General features: G+C 38.8%; 2 protein-coding genes across 2 annotated transcripts in view; both read right to left on the reverse strand.

Moving 5' to 3' along the window:
- Nucleotides 1–22,408, reverse strand: part of LOC145784696 (IgGFc-binding protein-like) — a 61,972-nt gene that overhangs the window by 24,963 nt on the left and 14,601 nt on the right. Inside the window, exons 8-23 of the mRNA XM_082596559.1 lie at nt 22,229–22,384; nt 21,636–21,679; nt 20,061–20,215; nt 13,773–13,877; nt 13,340–13,505; nt 12,008–12,131; nt 11,320–11,464; nt 10,863–10,992; nt 10,349–10,456; nt 9,748–9,843; nt 9,211–9,359; nt 8,680–8,777; nt 7,855–8,011; nt 7,423–7,544; nt 6,503–6,670; nt 5,666–5,779 (exon numbers count right to left, since the gene is read on the reverse strand). Of these exons, the coding sequence (XP_082452685.1) occupies nt 5,666–5,779; nt 6,503–6,670; nt 7,423–7,544; nt 7,855–8,011; nt 8,680–8,777; nt 9,211–9,359; nt 9,748–9,843; nt 10,349–10,456; nt 10,863–10,992; nt 11,320–11,464; nt 12,008–12,131; nt 13,340–13,505; nt 13,773–13,877; nt 20,061–20,215; nt 21,636–21,679; nt 22,229–22,384 (2,037 nt within the window). The remainder of the gene's footprint in view (nt 1–5,665; nt 5,780–6,502; nt 6,671–7,422; nt 7,545–7,854; nt 8,012–8,679; nt 8,778–9,210; nt 9,360–9,747; nt 9,844–10,348; nt 10,457–10,862; nt 10,993–11,319; nt 11,465–12,007; nt 12,132–13,339; nt 13,506–13,772; nt 13,878–20,060; nt 20,216–21,635; nt 21,680–22,228; nt 22,385–22,408) is intronic.
- On the reverse strand, nt 529–2,639 carry LOC145784870 (uncharacterized). The gene is made up of 4 exons (XM_082596707.1): nt 2,508–2,639; nt 1,969–2,175; nt 1,508–1,634; nt 529–907 (listed from the first exon to the last, which is right to left on the reverse strand). The coding sequence occupies exons 2-4, from the start codon at nt 2,110–2,112 to the stop codon at nt 873–875; spliced, it is 306 nt and encodes a 101-aa protein (XP_082452833.1). The 5' UTR covers nt 2,113–2,175; nt 2,508–2,639; the 3' UTR covers nt 529–872.

A 22,408-nucleotide genomic window follows, 5' to 3' on the forward strand; every position in this document is an offset into this window, starting at 1 on the left:
TTATTTAGTACCTTTTTGAGGTACTATTCTGAACCTTCTGAACGTTCGATAAAATACCTTTCAGAGTTTTTTTCTTATTTAGTACCTTTTTGAGGTACTATTCTGAACGTTCGATAAAATATCTTTCAGGGTTTTTTTCTTATTTAGTACCTTTTTGAGGTACTATTATGAACTCTCGATAAAATACCTTTTAGGTTTTTTCTTATTTAGTACCTTTTTGAGGTATTATTATGAACCTTCTAAAGGTTCGATAAAATACCTTTCACGGTTTTTTTCGTATTTAATACTTTTTTGAGGTACCAACCTTCCTATGGTTCCAATAGACACCTTTAGATAAACTTACAGTGCTATAACTGATGCTTAAGGTTTTATTGAAAAAGACGGTTACAAAGCAAATACCTTCACAAAACACGATTATCAAGAAATCGTGTTTTGTAGAAATGAACAAGTGTAAAGAAAACGAAAAACAATGAAGCATCTTCATTCTTTAAATATAGGACGATAAAAAAATACAGACCACAACAACTACAAAAATTATATAGGATGATCGATAGCTTTTAAAGAGCGCAGAAAACGTACTTGCAACAACGAGATACCGGTACACGTTTTCTGATCTCCTAAATACCTTCCGAGCATCCTGTACAATCACTGCCCATTACAATTTATTCACAAAACGCAATACCTTGCTTGTTACCTCCACATCTAAATGTAAAATGTGGGTAGAGAAAAAAGACAAGGTATGCTTAATGGATTTGGGGTACTGGATGTTAAACACCCAGTAAGTACTCATCAGCACGGCCACAGCATCCACTAAATTATCCATGCCAATTACTTGACACCCATCAACCATGACAGTGAAGCCATCTTCTTCTTCAAACTGTATAACCGGATATGTTGATTCTGGATTCTATAACAAACAATGAGCATATTATATATCAACTCGATGGCCAGCACAAGTGCGGGCATTGAGCAACATTCACTTCACCAAACAAATAGCCTACAATGGGTGGGAGACACACAACCAAGAGCCTTTTACTTGGTATCACATTTAGCGATTATCAATCAAGTGCGATGGCTCGCCATGCAGGACATCAGTAATGTTCTTAATCAACTTTTACATTCTTAATTAGCTTAATTATAACCACCAATTTCCATAACAAAGCATGCATTGAAAATTGATGCTTATAGCATTGGTTGTGATGTAGCCATGATAACTCTCATGAAAGAGTGACGGTACCGTGAGTATAGCCAGCTTGAATTAAACTAGTTCTTCTCTAAAAAATGATCTATTATTATCTATTAATTAATAGTTGCTATACATACTGTACGAACTACAAATTAGGGAGCGTTCAACGTCAACCGGTAACTGGGGAGGGTACATGAAAGTTGATATTGGAGGAGGGGGTGAAAAGCTGGGTGACGTCAATTGTAAACCCTTCTCCTCAAGCAAAAAAAGATAGTTTAAACTTAACTTGATATAATGAAAATGCAAGTTTAGTTATGTTACCTGTTAAGTTCAGAATGTCCGCCGGCAATTTCTGCTTTTTAACGTCCTGATAAAAACGGTGGTGGCTAGTTTCTGAGAGCAGTTCAACACAATCTTTTTGCACCAGACTGTTCATTTCTTCGATCATCTGCAAAGACAAAAACCTCAAATTAACCTTCACATACATCCACGATTTCTGTCACTATATAGGATATATTAAAATTCATAGTATAAACACAGGGTCAGTTGGATAATAATCCTTAAAGGCGAAATATATTTGTCAATTAATCAGGCTTCTGTGTTTATACTGTGAGTTTACTGCACTGAGCTAACAAGTTCCAGCAGCGATCGCCTGATAGTTGTCGCCTGATATATCTGATGTCAGCTAGATCCCAGTCACCTTACTAACCAGTACGTCACACTGGCTTTAGTCTTTAAATAGTGCCGTATATATATAAAAATGAACGTAATGTTCAACATACCCAAACAGCGGTTCCCAACGACAGATATTTCGCTTGCAGATCCGCAACCGACATTTCGTTCCCATTGTGCAAACACGTGGATCGAGTGCACAACATTCGGTCGCGAATCAAGCCGTTGTTGCGACAGCTCTCCCCCTTCGCCATCTCCCCTCTCAATTGTTTCAAATGACGCTCAATGTTGAAAGCATCTTCTACCTCGCCAACCAACTGTAAAACACAACAATTAGCACGCACACAACCATAGATACAAGGTTTGCAGTAATAAGGTTTATAGTAGAGTAGACATTGACAGTTGACGGGTATCCAGATGCGACGGTTTCTGAAGACAATATTATAAATTGTAAATAGAAACAGAGGATTAACTGTTGTTTTACAAAGTATAAAGTTGTTGTTATTGTATAAAGAAGACCACGTTGCGTAATCACAAAACAACAGACGAGAACATTAATCTGACGTGAGAGGATCCTTAGAATACAAACTTTTAACCAGTATATCGCCAAAGTACGACATAATTAATAATATAAAGAACAGTATCTTACCAACTAATTGTAGCATACAGATCTTCACGAGTTGATTTCTGCACTTCGATAGTTGGCATAATTACTGATACTATCTTATATATGCAGCAGCAGATGTCTTGACTCTATGTCTATACACTAATCTAACTATCGTAAACTGTGAAATGCGTTGTAGTCACCACGTACACTGGCTTGACCGGTAAACTGGTCTGACCCGTAAACGTACGATAACTAGTAGAAAGTCAAGAGACGCACAAATGCTTCCTTCAGCTTACGAAGACGAAAAAAAAGTTTTCTAAACGACGACTTCAAGCTTGACTGAACAGCGACACAAAACGATAAAAACACAAGGTTGTTTTGATAATTTTACGTTAGTTTTTTGTTTCGCCTACTTGTGTTCCTTTATTTCGTCATGCGTTCTTTATTGTTTTGCACTCTCTTGCACTGATCGCCAAAAGAAAAAAGGATTCGTAATTGGCAAATCGGTTTGTATTGCATTCGTTCTAAAATTGCTTATTTCAATATTTCATAATTTCAAAGACAGTCACAAATCGAAAGCTCAAAAGTTACAGCGCAAGTGAAATTGTCTAACACGCACATTAAAGTAGCCTAAATTAATGCACATCAAGCATATTAAAAGCATAAACAAAAACCAAATCAAAAATCGTGTGTCGTTTCATCTCATTTTACAAATGTTGTAGACTATGTTTTAATCATCATCATCATTCGTTCAGTCGATTGGAATTGTCGGTCACGCAATATGCCTTCTCTCTTCACAGCTGTACAGTTTTGCGTTTATCAAACCTTACTGCATCAATATCGGATTGCCCATGCACAAACTGTACACTGTACAGTCTTGCCTTTACCAAAATGTAATGCACCAATATCAGAATCAACATATCCGGTTATACAGTTTGAAGAAGAAGATGGCTTCACTGTCATGGTCAACGGGTGTCAAGTAATTGGCATGAATAATTTAGTGGATGCTGTGGCCGTGCTGTTGAGTACTTACTGGGTGTTTAACATCCAGTACCCCAAATCCATTAAGCATACCTTGTCTTTTTTCTCTACCCACATTTTACATTTAGATGTGGAGGTAACAAGCAAGGTATTGCGTTTTGTGAATAAATTGTAATGGGCAGTGATTATACAGGATGCTCGGAAGATTTTTAGGAGATCAGAAAACGTGTACCGGTATCTCGTTGTTACAAGCATGTTTTCTGTGCTCTTTAAACGCTATCGATCATCCTATGTAATTTTTGTAGTTGTTGTGGTCTGTATTTTTTTATCGTCCTATGTAAAGAATAAAGATGCTTCATTGTTTTTCGTTTTCTAAGGTTGGTACCTCAAAAAGGTATTAAATAAGAAAAAAATCCTGAAAGGTATTTTATCGAACGTTCGGAAGGTTCATAATAGTACCTCAAAAAGGTATTAAATAAGAAAAAACCTGAAAGGTATTTTATCGAATGTTCATAATAGTACCTCAAAAAGTTATTGAAAGAACCCTGTATTGGTTCTTTCAAGAACCCCCAAAGGTTTTTTTTTCTTAAAAAGAACCCCCATTCCCAGTAGCTCCCTAATAGGTTCTTTTTCGAGCCTTCTTCCTTTACAGTGTTGTTGCTAAAAGAATCTCAAAAAAAGGTTAAAAAAAAAACGTTTCGAAAAGAACCTTTCTGCAGGGTTCTTTTCGAAATGAGTTCCAAAAAAGAACCCTAGGCTTAGGGTTCTTTTGGCAAGCAAAGGGTTCTTTTTGCAATAAAGAACCTTTGTTGTTAAAAGAACCCTAAGCCTAGGGTTTTTCTCGAAAAAAGAACCCTAAACGAACCTTTTTCGAAACAAGTTCCGAAAAAGAACCCTAGGTTTAGGGTTCTTTTGGCAAGCAAAGGGTTCTTTTTGCAATAAAAAACCTTTTTTGTTAAAAGAACCCTAAGCCTAGGGTTTTTCTCGAAAAAAGAACCCTAAACGAACCTTTTTCGAAACAAGTTCCGAAAAAGAACCCTAGGCTTAGGGTTCTTTTGGCAAGCAAAGGGTTCTTTTTGCAATAAAGAACCTTTGTTGTAAAAAGAACCCTAAGCCTAGGGTTTTTCTCGAAAAAAGAACCCTAAACGAACCTTTTTCGAAACAAGTTCCGAAAAAGAACCCTAGGCTTAGGGTTCTTTTGGCAAGCAAAGGGTTCTTTTTGCAATAAAGAACCTTTTTTGTTAAAAGAACCCTAAGCCTAGGGTTTTTCTCGAAAAAAGAACCCTAAAAGAACCCTAAACGAACCTTTTTCATTTACAGTGTAGGTAATAATCAAAATGTAAGGTAACTTCCATATTTAAACTAGAACACTTCATTAAGCAGAATGAAAGCACGTTTCAGCCTTCAGTATGCAAACCCGGTAAAATGATTTGGTTTTGAATCTTTACCCTCGGACTGACAAAGTCTTGATTGGTTGTTCCTGGTAGTTTCGCATATCTTGATGCAGGGTCGGTTACCAAGATTGGCAGAGTGAAGTTTTCCGTTTGTTGAAGTGTTGTTGCCGGGGAATTATTCCATTCATTAGGTGCCACCATGGCCACCTGGAGATGTGGCCTGATTTGTCACATTTTGCAGATTTTGATTACAGCTACTGCCAGTGCTTGACTGACATTTTTTGAGATGTTTTTACTTTTTGCGGTTTCCTAATAACATAAAACTTTTTTGTTGCCTTGGGAAAGCAGTAGCAAATGAGAAAAAGTAAGTTGAAAAACACTAAATCAGACTGTTATTGAAAATTAACAGTCTGACTAAAATCTTCGAAATCAATTTTTTTTTGTTTTTCAACATGTGAGGATGTTAAAACCTATTATGTCATCTGGGGAAAAGAATAAAGAAAGCGTAAAATCTAAATTTTAGAAAAATTTATTTAAACGTTCGCCCAAAGTTAGAAAAACCTGGAAATTTCTGCAAAATGTGACAAATCAGGCCGCATCTTTAGGTGGCCATGGTGCCACTAAATGGAGAGCAGTCCTAAGAATACGTTGCTCCAATAATTGGATGCTGTATGCTGATGCAAGTTATTTACCGATTTAAAAAAGCATTATTAACCATAGCAATAGTCCAGTACAGAACGCTAGCCTAACAGTTATGTTTGTTTACGTCTACGTACATCAGTAAAGTCTTCTTTTAATTTGTGTATTACCAGATAGGCTAATTACCTTCCGGAATTTGGAACAAACACAAGCAGGCAATTAGCCAGCTGAGTAGGTGAGGTAAAACCCTCTCTCATGCAAGCCTCCGTGGCATTCTCTGGTGGCTCCGGGAATTGGTTTCTGAAATTAAATACCACCTTATCCTTAATCACATTCATTGAGTTAGAAGTACAGTCTGGTGGTCCCAGCATCTTCCAAAGTGATTTGCCAGGAGTTAAAATACCGTTGAAGGGGCAAAGTGGTCACAATGCAAATTGTAAGCTAAACTGAAATCAAGCTTTATTGTTTAGTTTGTCATGTATAGTTGCCGTTCTCTTGCCCACTGTTGAGTCTATTTCTGACTTACCAAGCAGTAGCAAGGTAAACATTGCGCATTTTTGTGTAAAACTCTTGCTAAACATGAAATAAGAATAAACATACTGTATAGAAAATACAAATCGCCTTAATTTTCTCAGCTAATCTCCATCTTCAACTCTACACAATAAACTTTTTATGAATTTTACTTATAACAATGTATCAAAATCACTACCGGTATTTCAATAACGTGCATTAGTCTACACTCAGCTACTCGTAGTTAGATACGTGTCGCACAATAGATAGGTAAGCCTACGTAGAATAATCCTTTGTAAAAAGACATTAATTTTTCATATAACTTCTTCAGTTAATTGCTGACCACATTTGGTGCGTTGATTGTAGTGGTCCAGGAAGTGTTATTTCTTGCTGCGCCATTTCGTCAACTTCTTATTCAATCTCTACACTTCCCCTTTCCCATTCCACTTGAGGAAGATTGAAATCAAACTTTGTTTTTTAAATTCATTTACTTGCAATGATGAAGATTCTCACCCTGTCAAATCCGTTCCGGTTATTCTCCAGCTATTGATGAATGTGGCAACATCTGTGATCAGTCCCCCTCCGTTGGATGCAGCGAAGTCGTTGGATGTATCTCCGTCATAGTTACCGCACAATCCTTCAATCTGGCCCCGTAAAGGACTCCAGGCAGATAGCCGAAGTCTGCATGAAACACAGAAATACAAAACTTCAAATACTCATCGATTCATCGTTGTACAAACTATCCAGGCCTGTAACAAACGTGGTGGGCTTCTTGATCTGAAATACCTTACTGCAGAATTGCAATTATTGTATAACTTGCGCTGGGAAGCAAGAGAAAAACTAATCAAGGAATGAACGACATTACTTTATTGTAAAGGTACGTACAGATCTACTATTCATTGCTTAGCATCGAATAAAATGTAACTTTGAACTAAAAAAACAACCTTGTTTGCAATAAAACACTTCGTTGAAAACCAAAGTTAATAGGCAATCTGCAGGAATTTGAACTTGTTTTACGATAAATAAAGTTATCAATAATGATATTATGTTGAAGTATGTTAGTTTTTAGATTATCGGGCTTTTTTTGCCAAGACAGGCGTGGGTAAGTTTCGACCGTTTTCGCACTGATGTCCGGCATTATTGTTCAACTGTGTACCAATGGCGAGTGGTATATTCATTCTCCTGCGAATGTTGTAATTAAATACAGAATGCAAACCTTGTCATCAACGATTGTACCAAACTGTCAACAAACGTACTATGTGTCTTAACCGACGATACCAAATATTGGCTGCTTTGCAATAGACTTTCAGTGCAGCTCGGGCAAACATCGACAATCTAAGATGATAAACAATTCACTTTCCTCCCAGAAACTCAAAAAAAGTAGTCAAATAATAATTAACACAATTGAAACCGGCTCCTTTATGACGTCATACCTATCAACGCCATCCCATCGTATGACAAATCCGAAGTCAAAAGTCAACACGACAAACACTGACGTCATCCTGATCGCGACCCCTCTAACTGTGCTCCCAGGATTTACTTCAAAGCCGTTTATCTGGATAAGAAAAAAAAATCTTTTCTAACACCTAACTAATTGTGGATAACGTTAATAATACAAAGTTAGGTGAAACGTTTATACTTGAATAATTTCATTAATTCTCATTCTAACCTATTTTACAAACGTAGCACAGAGAAAATACCAAGCTCAGCCAATTGAACAATAAAATAATAGCAAGTTGATTACGCCATGTCAAAGCTTCAGGTACGACTAGGGTACCAAACATAACAACAACAGACAAATCATGGTAGAAAATATATTTGACTTTGGCTTGCAAAACATCAGTCGCTGTTGGTTTCGAACTAACCTTGATGACAGGACCAGGGAAGAGAGTGATGTTGAGATTATAGCTTCCTCCAACAGATACTTGTACTTCTTTTATGTGGGAGACAGTGCTTCCAGGGTTGGACTGTCCGTTGATGCCAATTACAGTGAATGGAGTTATCAGGGAATCCGCTTTCGATCTGAAGGAATTTAATAAAGTTGAAATAAATTTGACGAGTTTACCCCAATCCACTACTTTCAGCATAATCTGCTTCGTGTTCATCGTGTTTGCTGCACATCTAACCCACACATTTGCTTTCATTAATCGAGAAATTTGAAGAAACTGTTATGAAAAGTTCCTTCTACACGTAATAAGCACAGACAGGTGAAGTTAAAGGTGAGTCCCATACTTGATCTAAGCATCGGGGGATGAGAAGATAAAGTTCTCATTATACTAAGCCTTCTGCACTAACAAGAGTAGGGTGGCCAGTTCCGTTCTCTCGGCAACTTTTACTTTAGCAACTATGCCCACCCAATTTATTACACCCTGGGTAGAGGTGAGCGGTGTTTTTCAACAACCAGCTTAAGCCGGGAGTCGAACCAGGATTGCATGATTGGAACATGAAAGCATGAATGAAAGGAAGCACAAACAAGATGTTTCAATTTTCCAGACGACGTCTTTCTTCAACATAATCACAAACTTTTTTAATAAATATTCATTAAAAACAATAGCAAGGATTTAAAATGACAGATAGATCTTATGGGTATTAATATTTCCAAAACATCCTATTAAGTAATACTCATGACAAAAGACTGGAATGCTATCAAATACAAAATCTAGTTTTATTTTCAATTGCTTCATGCCCACCTAACAAGAATGTGCGCACAAGTAGACAGGGAATCGTAAGCCACTCCATCAAAAGTCAGATAATGGGAATCACCAAACACTTTACAAGTAGTCGCCCTCTGTAACAAGGCAAGGGGTCAAAACTGGTGCAACGCATCAGAAAGATTCACATTTGTAGGTACGTTGTTGCTTCTGATGATGTCGATAAAATATAATATATCAAATTGAACCAATCAAATAATGAAATAATTTTACTTCAACTATAGAAATCGTTGCTTCAACACTAAAGTTAGTTCAAATTCTTGTAGTTTTCTAATTTTTCCTTGTAAGTATCGATTCTCTCCATAGATTAATCATTAAAACAATCTTATTATTAAGGCAGCAACAAAAGTAGGCCTACACTTCAACGTTTAGTTATAAGAAAATAAAACTTTAATGGAACATGACATACTGCAAAGATTATGCAAAGGTATATGACATGGTATATGCAGTATGGATTTTTATATTTTGTTTGAAGACAGTATGTACTTTGTTTGATGAGAAAATACTTACTTCTTTTCTTGCCGTGCAACCGATGAAGCCGTTGTCGAACATGCCACAGCGTTCATCTTGTCCACACGGTGGTGCTGGAGTGCATCGGGTTTTATTTTGTTCAAGGCAAGTGCACTCATGCGTACAACCATTGGTGCGGTAGGTAAAACCTATCATAGGCGAAGTTGTGAATTTATTCAAGCGACATTTTGTGACAAACTCAGAGGCAGTATAGTGAAGCTAATTTAACCATAATTTTATTCCATCATAATTTTCCGTCATCAATAAAACAAAAAAATCTGTGATCATAGTAAAAGAATATCGTCACTATGATATGTTAATTATATCATAGTTCAAATGATCTGACTATCAATAAATTTTACAAAAACGTTAAACGTTTTTTAATGACTAACTTTCTTTTGCCACAAACAACTCACTTGTATCAATAAACAAGCGCAAAATGAATTGTTGCATATTGTTTGAACCGATAAGTTTTGTTTATTTGACAATGTTCAGTTTTGTTTTGGTTACAAATATCGCCTCCTAGTGATGACTTACCTGGTAACCTGTAGCTACCTTGCACGAAGCAGCCACAAGACTCCTCGGGAACGCAATTATCACCAGAAAGTACAAAACCGTCGTTGCATTCACATCCTAAACATTAGATTGGATAACTTTGCGAGATGTTTAAGAATTTGGAGAATAGTTTCAGTCCGATTTTTGTCAAAAAAACCTAGTTTATCGCTGGAACATCTAATTTTGTTGCCGAAACATTTAATTCTATTGCCAGTTCAATGAAAAAAATTCAGTTGTTGGATTATGAAAATTTTACAATTTTTGCAATTGTTTTGTCACTTTGCTTTTCACAGTGTTTTCTAATGTTAGTTTTGACAGAAAACCATTAAGACCAAAAAATAAGACTTCGGTTGAAACACTCTTGGTCAGAAAATAAGCATCGATGTCATTGCTCTGTTCTTGCCACGTCTTCGGTTTGCTCAAACTTAAATAGATAGTTATACGGAACAGCAGTGCCAGCCGCAAATACGTTTCCAGAAAAAAAAAATTATAGCCTATGTACAAGAGTTAAACCGTGTCATTTCTAAATAACAGCTATATCGCAGCAAACATTGTTACCAATCACGCTATTTCGCGTACAAACCTTCCACGCAATGAGATGCACGATCTGACGAAGAGGACAAATCTGCGCATGTCCTTAACACACTGGAACCGCACAAACTATAGTGGGCGTTGGGGGGGCATTCCAAGGCTGAATATAAATAATGGTCCATTAAGTACAATAAAAAAATAATTTATAATGTTTGGTTTTATTATTTATAGACATGCTGAGTATGAATGATTACGCCACGAAGCTGGGTATATTGCTTTTATCGTAGCAAAAATACTTTTCATCACTAACAAACAATAATTGAAAGTGTATTGAAATAAAGGGCTACAAACTTTAGTGGAAGTAAAAAAAATTTGGATTATACATTTTGCAATTTTAGACACTAAAATAAACAAATCAAATGCCGGTGAACTTACATCAAATTAACGGTTTTTAATTCTGCATTGATTGAGCAATAAACCTATATAAATAATATTTAATTTATGTCAGTTTTTCGCTATCCAACGTTGAAATGACGCATGAGATGAATGTAAGCTGTTTCAGGTACCTGCACCAGTTCTTTGCCTCCAGTCGCATACAGCTATTCCTTCAACTTGGCACGCGTCCGAGTACAGGCCTACTTGTGCCGCGAACGAACTGCGGGAATATGGAGAATTGCACAGCGCGTCCACGCAAGTCTGCATGAAGAAATACGAGTCAGTTGAGTAATGCAAAATAGTTTAGTAAACTTTTGTTAGCAATGCAACAGCAAATTAATCGTTTGTTATGAGCCTGCAGACGTTGTGTTAACGTAAAAAAAACGACTGATTTGTTGTCTGGGATCGTATTTATCTTTGACTTTAAAACTGTTGACAATAGTTTATTATTGATTGTTCCACAGTTTGCAATATCAATGTTAACATGCTATTTTGTAATGGAACAATTGATTGCTCTAGAAACGACAACGCGGTACATCTACTTAAATACTTCACAATGAATTAACTTCTTGTTTGAATTTGTCTCACCTCATAAAATGGAGCCGGATCAATTGTTGAGAGGCAAGCATCGAAACAACCTCCTTCTTTGCTGATGAACCCACAAACGTGTTGGTTCAGTGTTCGTCGTCTGTGGTTGCAGCGGACTTCATCGCGTGGAGGTCTTTGTTGACATCTGTAAGGTCGAAGCGATCGTTGAAACACCTAACTGTTTTGTGAAAGATTTCACGGATAACCTGTGCCTACATTTTAGATAGGCTTTCGGCATATTAGTTGAGTGTTTTTTGGTCAATTCGGTAACATTTTATAAAGCACTTCAAATCATGAAGCAATTTAACCTACTGTTGATAATTTAAAAATAGTCTAACATACAGGCTACTTCAGCAAAATTTCCATATATTAGCTGAATGCTTTTCTCCACCTTTTCAGAACACTTAAACGCTTATGATCTTGAAACATACTGAAAATCAATAACTTTAGAAATATTGACTTCAAATTCAAAACATAATGAAAGCAATAGCTGTTTGTTATTTTTAAGTCGTGTCCTGTGTTGCAGTTCTAAACACAGGTTAGAGAAAAGGCTACTGGGGTACGTCTACTTTTTTAGGCTATGACATTCCAGTTTTGTCGTAAAAAAATTCCAAACACTTGTGTGAGAACTTCGACTCACTTTGCATTATTACGTCAATAATGTCCGAACTGTGCTGCATCTTATTACCTGGAATCATAAATCTGCAGATGGCTTGCAAACTCTGCCGGCTTCATATTTATTTCCCGCCTGGTTCCTGGTCTTTTCATCCGAGTATCATCTTTTGGGTCCCCATTAAAGTTACCGCATAAACCTGCAAGTCATGTTGCCAGAGTAGGCAAAGATGAATAGATGAAAGTAAAAACTTTGATAATAAAAAGCTTAAAAAATTTATTGTGGTACACTTCGCTTGGATGTGTGAACTGTGAACCCAGTTTCTTTATGACGACTTTCAGTATCCCCTATAGCCTAAAGCAAACATTTATCTAGTTCTAGATTTTCGTTTATTGTAGGCCAGGGGCGTAGCCAAGGGGAGGGGGAGTTTTGGGGTTACAACGCCCCCCCGTTTGGCACGCGTGTGACGTCACGATATTGAGAATGATGCTTTCAGTCTCTATGTCTCTAAAACAATGTTTGCCTAATTTTAAACGAAACTGCATTAAAAGAGCGAGTTTTGCCAATACCAAACATTCAAATATCTCAGCCAGGAATTAGCAACAAGAAAACATAGAGACTTAACTTTATTACCGAAAAATGCCGAAGAAAACATGATCTTATATCCTTTTGCTATGCCACCGGACAGCACCACTTTACAGGAATATTTATACCCACATTTTTGTTGAAAATGTTCTCAGAATGCACCAAATTCAAAGTAATTTTTCAAAATATTCTGGGAGAGGCCCCCAGACCCCCCGCCGCTGGGTGTCGTCTTTGGCGAAAACGCCGTCCATCGAACCCCCCTCCACACTTTTCAAAATTCCTGGCTGCGCCACTGTAGTAGGCTATTGGTGGTTGGTGCTCAATCAGTCTTTTACAGCAAGGCTGGGCTTTGAGCTTTCGTTTTATTATATTTTTGTGCCGGCAACTTGTCTTTGAGAATTTGATTGGTTTAGAAAATTTAACTATTGTGCTTAGTTTTGAGTTTAAGTAAATGTCGGATTCGAGTTAGAGTTTTGAAATCAGGCCTAGTTCCGCTTATAACAACGCAACTCTATTTCCCAATATAAATCCATTCCGACCCCATAGACTTGATTTATCCTACATCAGAGGAAGGAAAATCCAACAACAAAGATATTGAATGTTTGACCAAAGTCTTTTTATCCAAAGTCTTTTTGACCAAAGACCAAAGTCTTTTTATTTAACATTTGAAAATTCAGATTCAGAGAATTCAGAGAATGCAGATCGCGCAAAATAATACTTTTATTCAATAAGTTGTACTACTCAATCACAGTATCTCAAATTCTTATTGGAATAATGCGCCCCTGATTGTGTAACATCAGATGAGCAATATTGCCACCTTACCCTTCATGTGGCCGCTATATTGGTTTGGCAACCCTATAGCGTACGTAGAGAAGCCGTCGTATCGAAGGGTCGCTCCTGAGTCGGCTGTCATGACAACAAATCGTCCACTGAAATCAAATTGAACACCAGAGAGACGTATAGGAGGGTAAATGCGAGCACCGTTCATCTGCAAGTAAAGCAATAGGCTCGGAAGCATTGTATATTGCATTGTTTTGACTTACAAATTGAAACAAAAAGTAAAACTACCACTTGTATAGCCTACCTTTGATACTAACTTGCAGTCAAGAACAAAAAAAAACTGGAACTGAAAAGTGCTGTCTGCTGTTTTTATTTGATATGGACGGAATGGTCACCACTCCACAATTTAACATGCTGTATTAGACTGAATGTACTGCGCTCCATGTCATTGTTTATGATATTCTTTAATACTTACAACCAATCTTTTGTTTCTGTGAAGTTCGATATTGTATCCCGCTATGGTGACGAATATAGTTTCGATGCTTGGCCGTCCATCACCTCCGTTCACATCGTTTAACACCTGAAGACAAATCAACGTTTGAAGTGGAGAATAAAAAACATATCCACAGGAAACTGGAGACCTCAACATAAAGACTCCCTTGTTTGTAAGAAATATGCTGCTAAGGTTTCACAACACAACTTGATTAACTTATGCATTGGATCCATGATCTCGTATGTTCATGGACGTATTCAATATTCAATTATTTATGCCTGAAGCAGACTAGGGCTGTATCGATATGCAATAGTGCTAAGTTTATGGTTGATATCAGCTTTTTACATTTTTGACGTATTTTAATTCCTTGTAGTACTTTCTTATTGATTACTTGCATTGTTGTATAGACGTGACAAGTTATTGGCTACCACTTTGTTGTTATGTGTTCATTGTTCAAGTACATTGGAGCATGGTTAGTGTGATGAGGATTGACGTAATCCTTTTGGAAGCAAAGTATAAAGAGAGAAGGACTCTAGTTTTTATGCTTAGCTTGCTGGAACAGATCGCTTTGCTTCCCAGCTCGCGTTAGTGAGATCTTGTTGCAAACCTGAAGTGGTTTTTTAAAAGGAAGTAGGACATTTTAATGCTATAAAAGGTTGGCAAAAATTTTATCCTCTTGTGAGTCATGGAATGGCATTTGGTGTTTTCTGTTCTATGAGAAAGGTGAATTTTACAAGTTTTCAAAAACAAACACGATATTTTCTTTGTAACCAGATTAAGCTTTGTTAGTAGACAATCAAACAGTCTGGTGTTATAATGACCTCATACGTCATAAAACTAATTGTTTGTGGCTAGCTAAAATAAAAAGTTAATGATTTTAATGAGGCTGAGTTTCCAGTCATTAAAATCTTAATTTTCATTATCCAAAAACAATTTAAAAGGTTTCTTTTCAAAAGTTTGCAGAAAATTTCCTCTTGATTAAACAAACAACTGATTCAGGCTAACTTCAACTCAAAACAACTTCTTTAATCCGTGACCTTTTATGGTCAAAACTCATCAGCTAAGATAAAGAGTGAAGTTGTTAGACTGTGGCATTTGTTGCAGGTTGTACTAAAGGACCCGAACAACAAGTAGAATTCATGTTTTAAAGCAAAGAATGTTGTTTGATGTTGGAATTAATTTGTTGATAAATACACTCATTTGGAAAAAACAAACATAAAAACTTCAAAGTTCAGACTGAGATCACGGTGAAATGTGGTGTTCCTTTACAAAACCACGACCACACTTACAAATTGTTTATAAGCCTACCAAACCATTGAACAACAAAGTTTTGTTTATAGAATAAATCAATACCTTGGGAAGTACAACATATCACAACCGCAAACACCTGAAAATTATGAAATGAAGCAACTGATTACACCATGGTTGAAAATGCATCGAAGAATAAATGATAAATTTTAGATATTTATAGGATTTGCAGAAGACTTTCGACCTACAGCAAATTGAACCACTGAACCAGGTAGTGAAACAGATTTGTAGCCATTGCATTGCATTGCAGCCATTATCATGCACGTTATAATGTCCGCGTTTTGTCGCTTCTACCTTTTTCTAGACTTCTGCTATGTTTGTCATGTATTGTTTTCGTTGTGATGGTCAGAAATAAAAACAAACTTGATTGCACGCGACAACTGTTTAGAAGCAGAAATAATATTTTATCTGAAAACGAAAACTAACTTATTTTGTTTCTGATTTAAACTAATTACTTTTGTTCTGTATGCAGAAGGCTACTGTGGTTGTTCACAAAAGATCACCAATGTATGAAACCCATAAACTATCCAATGTATGAAACCTATAAACTATCCAATGTATGAAACCTATAAACTGTTTCAGAGCAATTTTTCTTTGTACAGACAACCAGTAGAAAGTGGAAGACTAATCCAACACACAAATGTCAAACATCGACGTGTCTCACTCTATGATGCTAGCTAGCCTACTATAATATTAGCCGTTGAGTGTCGCTATTGCCCAAGATTAGACTTCAGTGGAGCACACAAGCTGCTGTGTTCGATTCTCTAGCTACGTGCTGTTATGCTTTGTTTTTTTTATTCACCAGGCAACCCCTTTTATTGCTGCGATGTATGTTAATATCAACACCACTAATTCGACGCCCCACCATTCTGCAGCTCAACATAGAAGGCTACACAACAAGCAAGACCAAAGTTGTGGAGCAGCTTGCCCATACCAACCGGGCACTCGTCATCCTCCTCCAGGAGACCCACTGCACTTCTGCAGATAGGCTAGCCATTCCCAACTACACGCTAGCCGGGTCTACCTTAAGCAGGAAGCACGGCATTGCCACGTTTGTGCATGAGAGCCTGAAGTGGACGTTTGTCGACCAATCTCCAACTGATGCCGAGATTGAGTGGGTGTGCATATGTATCTCAGACTACAACATCGTCAACATCTACAAGCCCCCACCCTCGCGAATGTTGCCATCATCCCTTCCAACGTTCCCCTCCCCCAGTCTCTACGCTGGCGACTTCAACTGCCAGCACATCGACTGGGGCTACAACAACACAAGCAGCGACGGAGAATTGCTGGCTGACTGGGCCTCTACAAACCATCTTGCCCTCCTATTCAATCCAAAGGAACCAGCCAGTTTTCACTCCGGCCGCTGGGGAACAGGGACAAACCCTGACTTGGCCTTCGCGAGTGTCGACAGCTCTCTTCCAGACAGACGTGTGCTTGAGAAGTTCCCGCGGTCCCAACACTGGCCGTCCCTCATCACCGCCCCAAAACTTGTGGCTCCTGTCCCGAGTTCACCGGTGAAGCGATGGAACTTCAAAAAAGCCGATTGGAATCAATACAGCCTCCTGACCAATGAGTCTGCTGCAAAGTTACCACCGACTGAAACATGCAACGCAGACGAGGCATACCAGGACTTCTGCAATGCCATAATAACTGCGGCAAAGGCCACAATACCACGTGGCCATCGAACCAGCTATAAACCATGCTGGGACTCTGAGTGTGAAACTCTCTACCGCTCATACCTAGCCGCCACAAGTGGTGCTGCTTCAAACACCGCCGCCACCAGACTACTTGAGCGGCTGGACACAAAGAAGCTTGAGCGGTGGAACGAAGCTGTCCAAACCATCGACTTCTCACACTCAAGCCGCAAAGCATGGAGCATCATCAACAACCTCACTGGGCGCTCAGCAAACTCCCCTCGTCAGTGCCCCGTTTCTGCTAATGCCATCGCTTCCCAGCTAGTGCAGAACGGGGTGTACAAGACAAAGGACCGCAAGGCATCCGCCTTGTTGCCAAGGAAGTGTCTGCCCTATGGCGAGTGGAAACACCACCAGAAGAAACAATCTCTGGAGACTTCACTCCAGAGGAATTCGCCACCGCCCTCCGCCTAGTGAAACCACACAAGTCTCCAGGGCCCGATAAGATCTGCCCTGAGCTTGTGCTCCATGCTGGCCATGCCCTAAAGTCCTGGTTACGTAGATTCCTCTCTTCCTGCCTGCACCACCTCACAATCCCAAAAATCTGGAGAAGAGCTTTAGTAGTTGCGATCCCTAAGCCTCACAAGCCACCAGAGGACCCAAGGAGTTATCGTCCGATATCCCTCCTCTGTGTTCCTTTCAAGATCCTCGAAAGACTGATCTATGCCCGCGTCAACCCAATCATCGACCCGCTCCTTCCAAAAGAGCAAGCTGGGTTTCGGCGCGGAAAATCCACTGTAGATCAGGTCACACTGTTGACCCAAGACATCGAGGACTGCTTTGAGGCAAAAAAGAAGGCCGGCGCTGTCTTTCTAGATCTCACAGCTGCCTACGATACCGTATGGCATCGCGGCCTTACTTACAAGCTGCTTCGCCTGCTTCCTGACCGACATATGGTCCATATGATTATGGAACTTGTCAGGAATCGAAGCTTCACCCTCACCACCGGCAACCCACGGCGAAGCAGACTGAGACGCCTGAAAAACGGCGTCCCACAGGGATCGGTCCTGGCTCCACTTCTTTTCAACATCTACACCCACGACCTGCCAACCACGGTCTCCGCAAAATACGCTTATGCGGACGATCTGGCAATTCTCCACTCCACAAAGTCGTGGGAAAATCTAGAAGACACCTTGAGCCAGGACATGCAAACCATCTCAGCTTATCTCCAGAACTGGCGACTGAAACTCAGCGAAACCAAAACTGTGGCGGCAGCTTTCCACCTACACAATCGGGAAGCTGATCGTGAGCTACATGTCCACAACAACGGAAAACCTCTGTCCTTCTGCCCCGAGCCAAGGTACCTTGGGGTGACACTAGACAGATCGCTCACATACCGCCACCATTTGGTGTCACTGCGCAAGAAACTGACATCCCGCGCTGCATTACTGAAGCGCCTGGCAGGCTCTAGCTGGGGGGCGAGGGCTGACACTTTGCGAATAGCAGCCTTAGCCCTTGTCTACTCTTCAGCAGAGTACTGTGCACCTGTCTGGTGCCGCAGTGCTCACTGCCACAACATCGACACTGCCATAAACAGCGCCCTGCGCACAGTGACCGGATGCCTGCGTCCCACACCATTGGACAATCTCCCCATTCTCGCTGGCATCCAACCTGCTGAGCTTCGTCGCGAAGAAGCCACTCTGTCCCTCGGTCGACGGGCACTGGAGCCTAATCATCTTCTCCACCACAAGATCTCTGCCTTCCCAAACGGGCACCCCCGCCGACTGAAATCAAGACACCCATTCGTGCCAGCCGCTCAACTTCTGATCAACGAAGCTGATGAACAAGACATCTCTGCGGCTACTTGGGCGGACCATAAATGGAATTCTGAATGGAGGTCAAGCACCACCAGACTCCATTCATTCATCCCCGACGCCGACACACGCCCAATCGGCCTGACACTACAGAGACAGGCGTGGGTGCGCCTCAACCGTCTCCGTACGGGCGTCGGCCTTTTCCGCTCAACCATGCACCAATGGGGAATGGCTTCTTCCTCCTCCTGTGAATGTGGTGCCGAGGAACAGACCGCAGACCACATCATCAATGACTGTACCATCTTCAAGCCACCTAACGGAGTGGAAGGTCTGCGCGTCATGGATGATGAAACTAAAGACTGGCTGCTCTCTAGCAGCCTTCCAGTGTAGTCCGGGAACATCGTGAATCTGGGGTGGTAAAAGGATAGACCCTCGGCCCCAGAAGCTCAGACGACGACGACGACGACGAACACCACTACGACAAAGCAACGAAGATGGACAATAGGTTTGAATCTAAACTAGAATTTCAAACTCAACTTCAAATTGGTTAATGACCGCATTGTTACAGCAGGTATGGAAGGATCATATTGAAATGCCAAACCAGGTAGTGCTCCTCAAAATTGGTAGTTTATTATTGCCAGTCAAACTTCCTAAGTTTGCACTTTTCCATTTCTAAACGCTTAGCTTGTTTACGAGCTAATTACAACATAAAAGCAACGCAATAATAATGCATGGCCGTTTGTTATTTCAAGGGCAAGGTTATGACCCTTTGACAACAAGACTTCCATTGAGGAAGACTTGGCTTGGCCACATCATGGCATAGTTTTTCTCTGACTCATTTCATGCGAGATAATCTACCTTGGCTTTAATTGCCAGCTGAAAGTCACGTCGCCAAGTTTAAATAATATCAACCTGGTCTTAATGGCTATAACACAACTTTTCAATTTGTAATATTGCCGATGTTTGTTTTGGTGGGCGAGATATAAATGCCCAATGACGTGTCTTTAGTCAATTATTTGTAATAGAAGTGTGCCACGTTTTTTACTTTAATGTTCATATTTTTTGTGGGAATGAAAGAAAAGCATGAAATGGGTTAGTTAACGACATATTTCTTTAACCTATTGAATTAGGCTCCGTGAGCAGAACAGAGGTGTCCATCTGTCACGAACTCGTGAAATATATTGCAAAAACAAACTGTCAAACTAATAAAATAAAAGAAAAACTTTTTCGATTGAAAAATGCCTTTCACCAAAACAACCAACCCAGTAATTGTGTTCACTTACCCAGCAATGCTTCACAATTACGACATAATCTATATCATTATAAATTTATTGGCAAACACAACACCCAAAAATTGAAAACGTGGGCTATAGGCTACTCTTGTTCAAAATAACTTGTTGTCTTGATCAATGCCAACTGATTTGAAAATTTATTATTGGCTCTAGCTTAGCAAAGCTACTTATAGCAAATGGTAAACTTTCTAAACATATTCGGCAAATGCGATGACTTACTGATATGTTGAAGGGCTGAAGGTTTTGACCTCTGACCTCCGCTGGGTTGAATGTCGTTACAGCGAGTTGGTATTTGCACTCTCCGATGAAGCTGTACTGATGAGTATCGAAGGTTATGTATTGTGAGCCTTCAGTACCTCTGCAGTAGGACAAACCTGCAAAAATAGTTACATTTTTTGATAATTTGGGACACTTTATAATGTTAAATGAAACCGCGCAACCTCCGCCGAGTGTAGAACTAAGTTTAGTTGTTATCAAAACAATAGTTCAAGCCAACAGATTATAGCTTGAAAAAGAACAATTATTCGTTTCCGAGAATTTTTGAAAGATATGAGTGAAGGTTATTATGACTTTTATAAGAAGGTCTCTTCATTACAAAACTATTCATGTAAGCCTGATGTTAACAAAACTAAGCATTTCACCAAACTGTTGGTTAATCCATTGGTAGTATAAACTTTTCTGCATTTTGCATCTATTCAAGCCAAAGCAAGTGATATAGCTTTATGCTGTATGTAGATAAAAATGCACTAGGGATCAAATTTTGGTTTTTGTCTTATTTCTGGTAAATATTTTTCCCGTTCGAAGCCATGATTTAATGTTCTGTTTGCATGTACACACAATCTTGCAAGAACATCTATTCCGTAACAAAGATTCATTATCAGATTTCCAGTTTAAAAACTCCCCTTAAGGCCCTTCGGTCAATCGTACACAATATTAATACCTTGACGACTTATATACCTCGTTATGATTAATAGACGAGAGCAATATGCTGATGATGTGCTATATTTTTAAACGGCTTTCATAATTTCACATATTTTACTGCTTTTTCACGCTTCTATGTAGGGCTTAGCATTAAAGCCTAGTGTTGCTAGTATTATGCATTGTATGAAGCTTGCAGAACCGGTTGTCGGATTATAAACTGTTATTTAAAAAAATATCAAACTCAGTAGCACAAATACAACAAGTTAAACGTGAAACATTTGTCTGTCTTTTGTGTTAAATATTTTAGTTATTTCTCTTTATAACGATATATCTTAACCGCAAGGAATTAATGCTGATGCATAAAAAGATTTGAGATTTCAAAGATAGTAAGGACATGTCTATGCGAAACCAAAACATAGCCTACGTATTTTGGGGAGGGCTGAGAATGCGACCATGACCAAGCAGCAATAAGAATATGAAATCGTTGTCACATTCCAAGTTTCATTTTAATTTTCGTCGTCGCTTCAATTTTTTGAGATTGCCAAACACAAGTTTATCAAAAAAAAAAATCTAAAAATTGTTGAAGTTTATTTAGGTAATCCTCTACGAAAATCCGTTCACACCTTCACAAAAATGAATTCTAGATATTTAATATTCTGCTCCTCCATACAAATGATAGGCAGTTCTAATCATAGCAATTACATATCATTTGTGTTAATGAGCAAAATTTTAAACAACTAAAATCCCTTTTTATTTTTTGATTATAACTGCTTTGGGCTGATCTTTCAAACATGTAGGCATATCTAGCAACAGCTACTTCTGTATAAATATATACTATTAACGTAAGTATGCAACATTTGACTAAATATGTACCTGCATCTACGAACACATTCATACAAACTTCGTCAGACTTCAAGCTGTAAAAACAAGAAAAATATTAATGAAGCAATTCATGTTGTCAGCTCAAACATTTGCTGTCAAAATTTGTGATACGCAACACGAGTCCAAACTAAGACTCAATGTATCCAAATATAAATAAACAAAATGAGAAATTAGAATCACAACTTATAAAATTTATAGGACGTTGTTGAAAAAACCAAACATAAAATGTTTCATAGTAAAAATATACATTACCCTTACAAGGTAGGCTAAAAGTAAATTGCCTGAGCAAGAACTAGTGCAGGTGTTACAAAGTAATTCGTAAGGGTAGCAAAATATGTAGCTATTGATTTGTTACGCTGTCAACCTCCATTATGTTATTCATAGTTGAGCGCTTATTATCTACTGTATATTAAAAGCAGTCAAAGTCTCCAGCCCAGTCTTTATTAAAGTTGCAGTAAAGTGTCGATCCTCATTTATTTATTTCAATAAACTAACTTGCATCAATCAACCTATCAACTCCCTCAGCTTCAAATGTTTATTCTGTTCCTAATTTTAGTTTGTTTTGTTGAATTTGTTTCACTCACCCATCACTCTGAGTCGCTCTCGCGCAAAAACGGAATAATCCTTGTTGTTGACGAGTTGGTCTCCATGATAATACGATACTGGCCACACCATTTTCGTTAACAGTTGTGGAAGAGCGAGATGCCCCATGCGGTCCAGAGAGGTGGAAGTCTTGAATCCTAAAAGGAACATCTTATTTAACA

Source organism: Aplidium turbinatum, chromosome 15 (genome assembly GCF_918807975.1).
Source record: "Aplidium turbinatum chromosome 15, kaAplTurb1.1, whole genome shotgun sequence".
In the NCBI taxonomy this organism is placed as follows: Eukaryota; Metazoa; Chordata; class Ascidiacea; order Aplousobranchia; family Polyclinidae; genus Aplidium; species Aplidium turbinatum.

What these genes read in the sequence shown, in the direction of transcription:
- LOC145784870 (XM_082596707.1), bottom strand. Translation starts at nt 2,112, where the DNA reads ATGGCGAAGGGGGAGAGCTGTCGCAACAACGGCTTGATTCGCGACCGA. An exon ending in CGTTGGGAACCGCTGTTTGG is followed by an intron (nt 1,635 to 1,968) that starts GTATGTTGAACA and finishes TTGTCTTTGCAG; the next exon opens with ATGATCGAAGAAATGAACAG. An exon ending in GGACATTCTGAACTTAACAG is followed by an intron (nt 908 to 1,507) that starts GTAACATAACTA and finishes TGTTTGTTATAG; the next exon opens with AATCCAGAATCAACATATCC.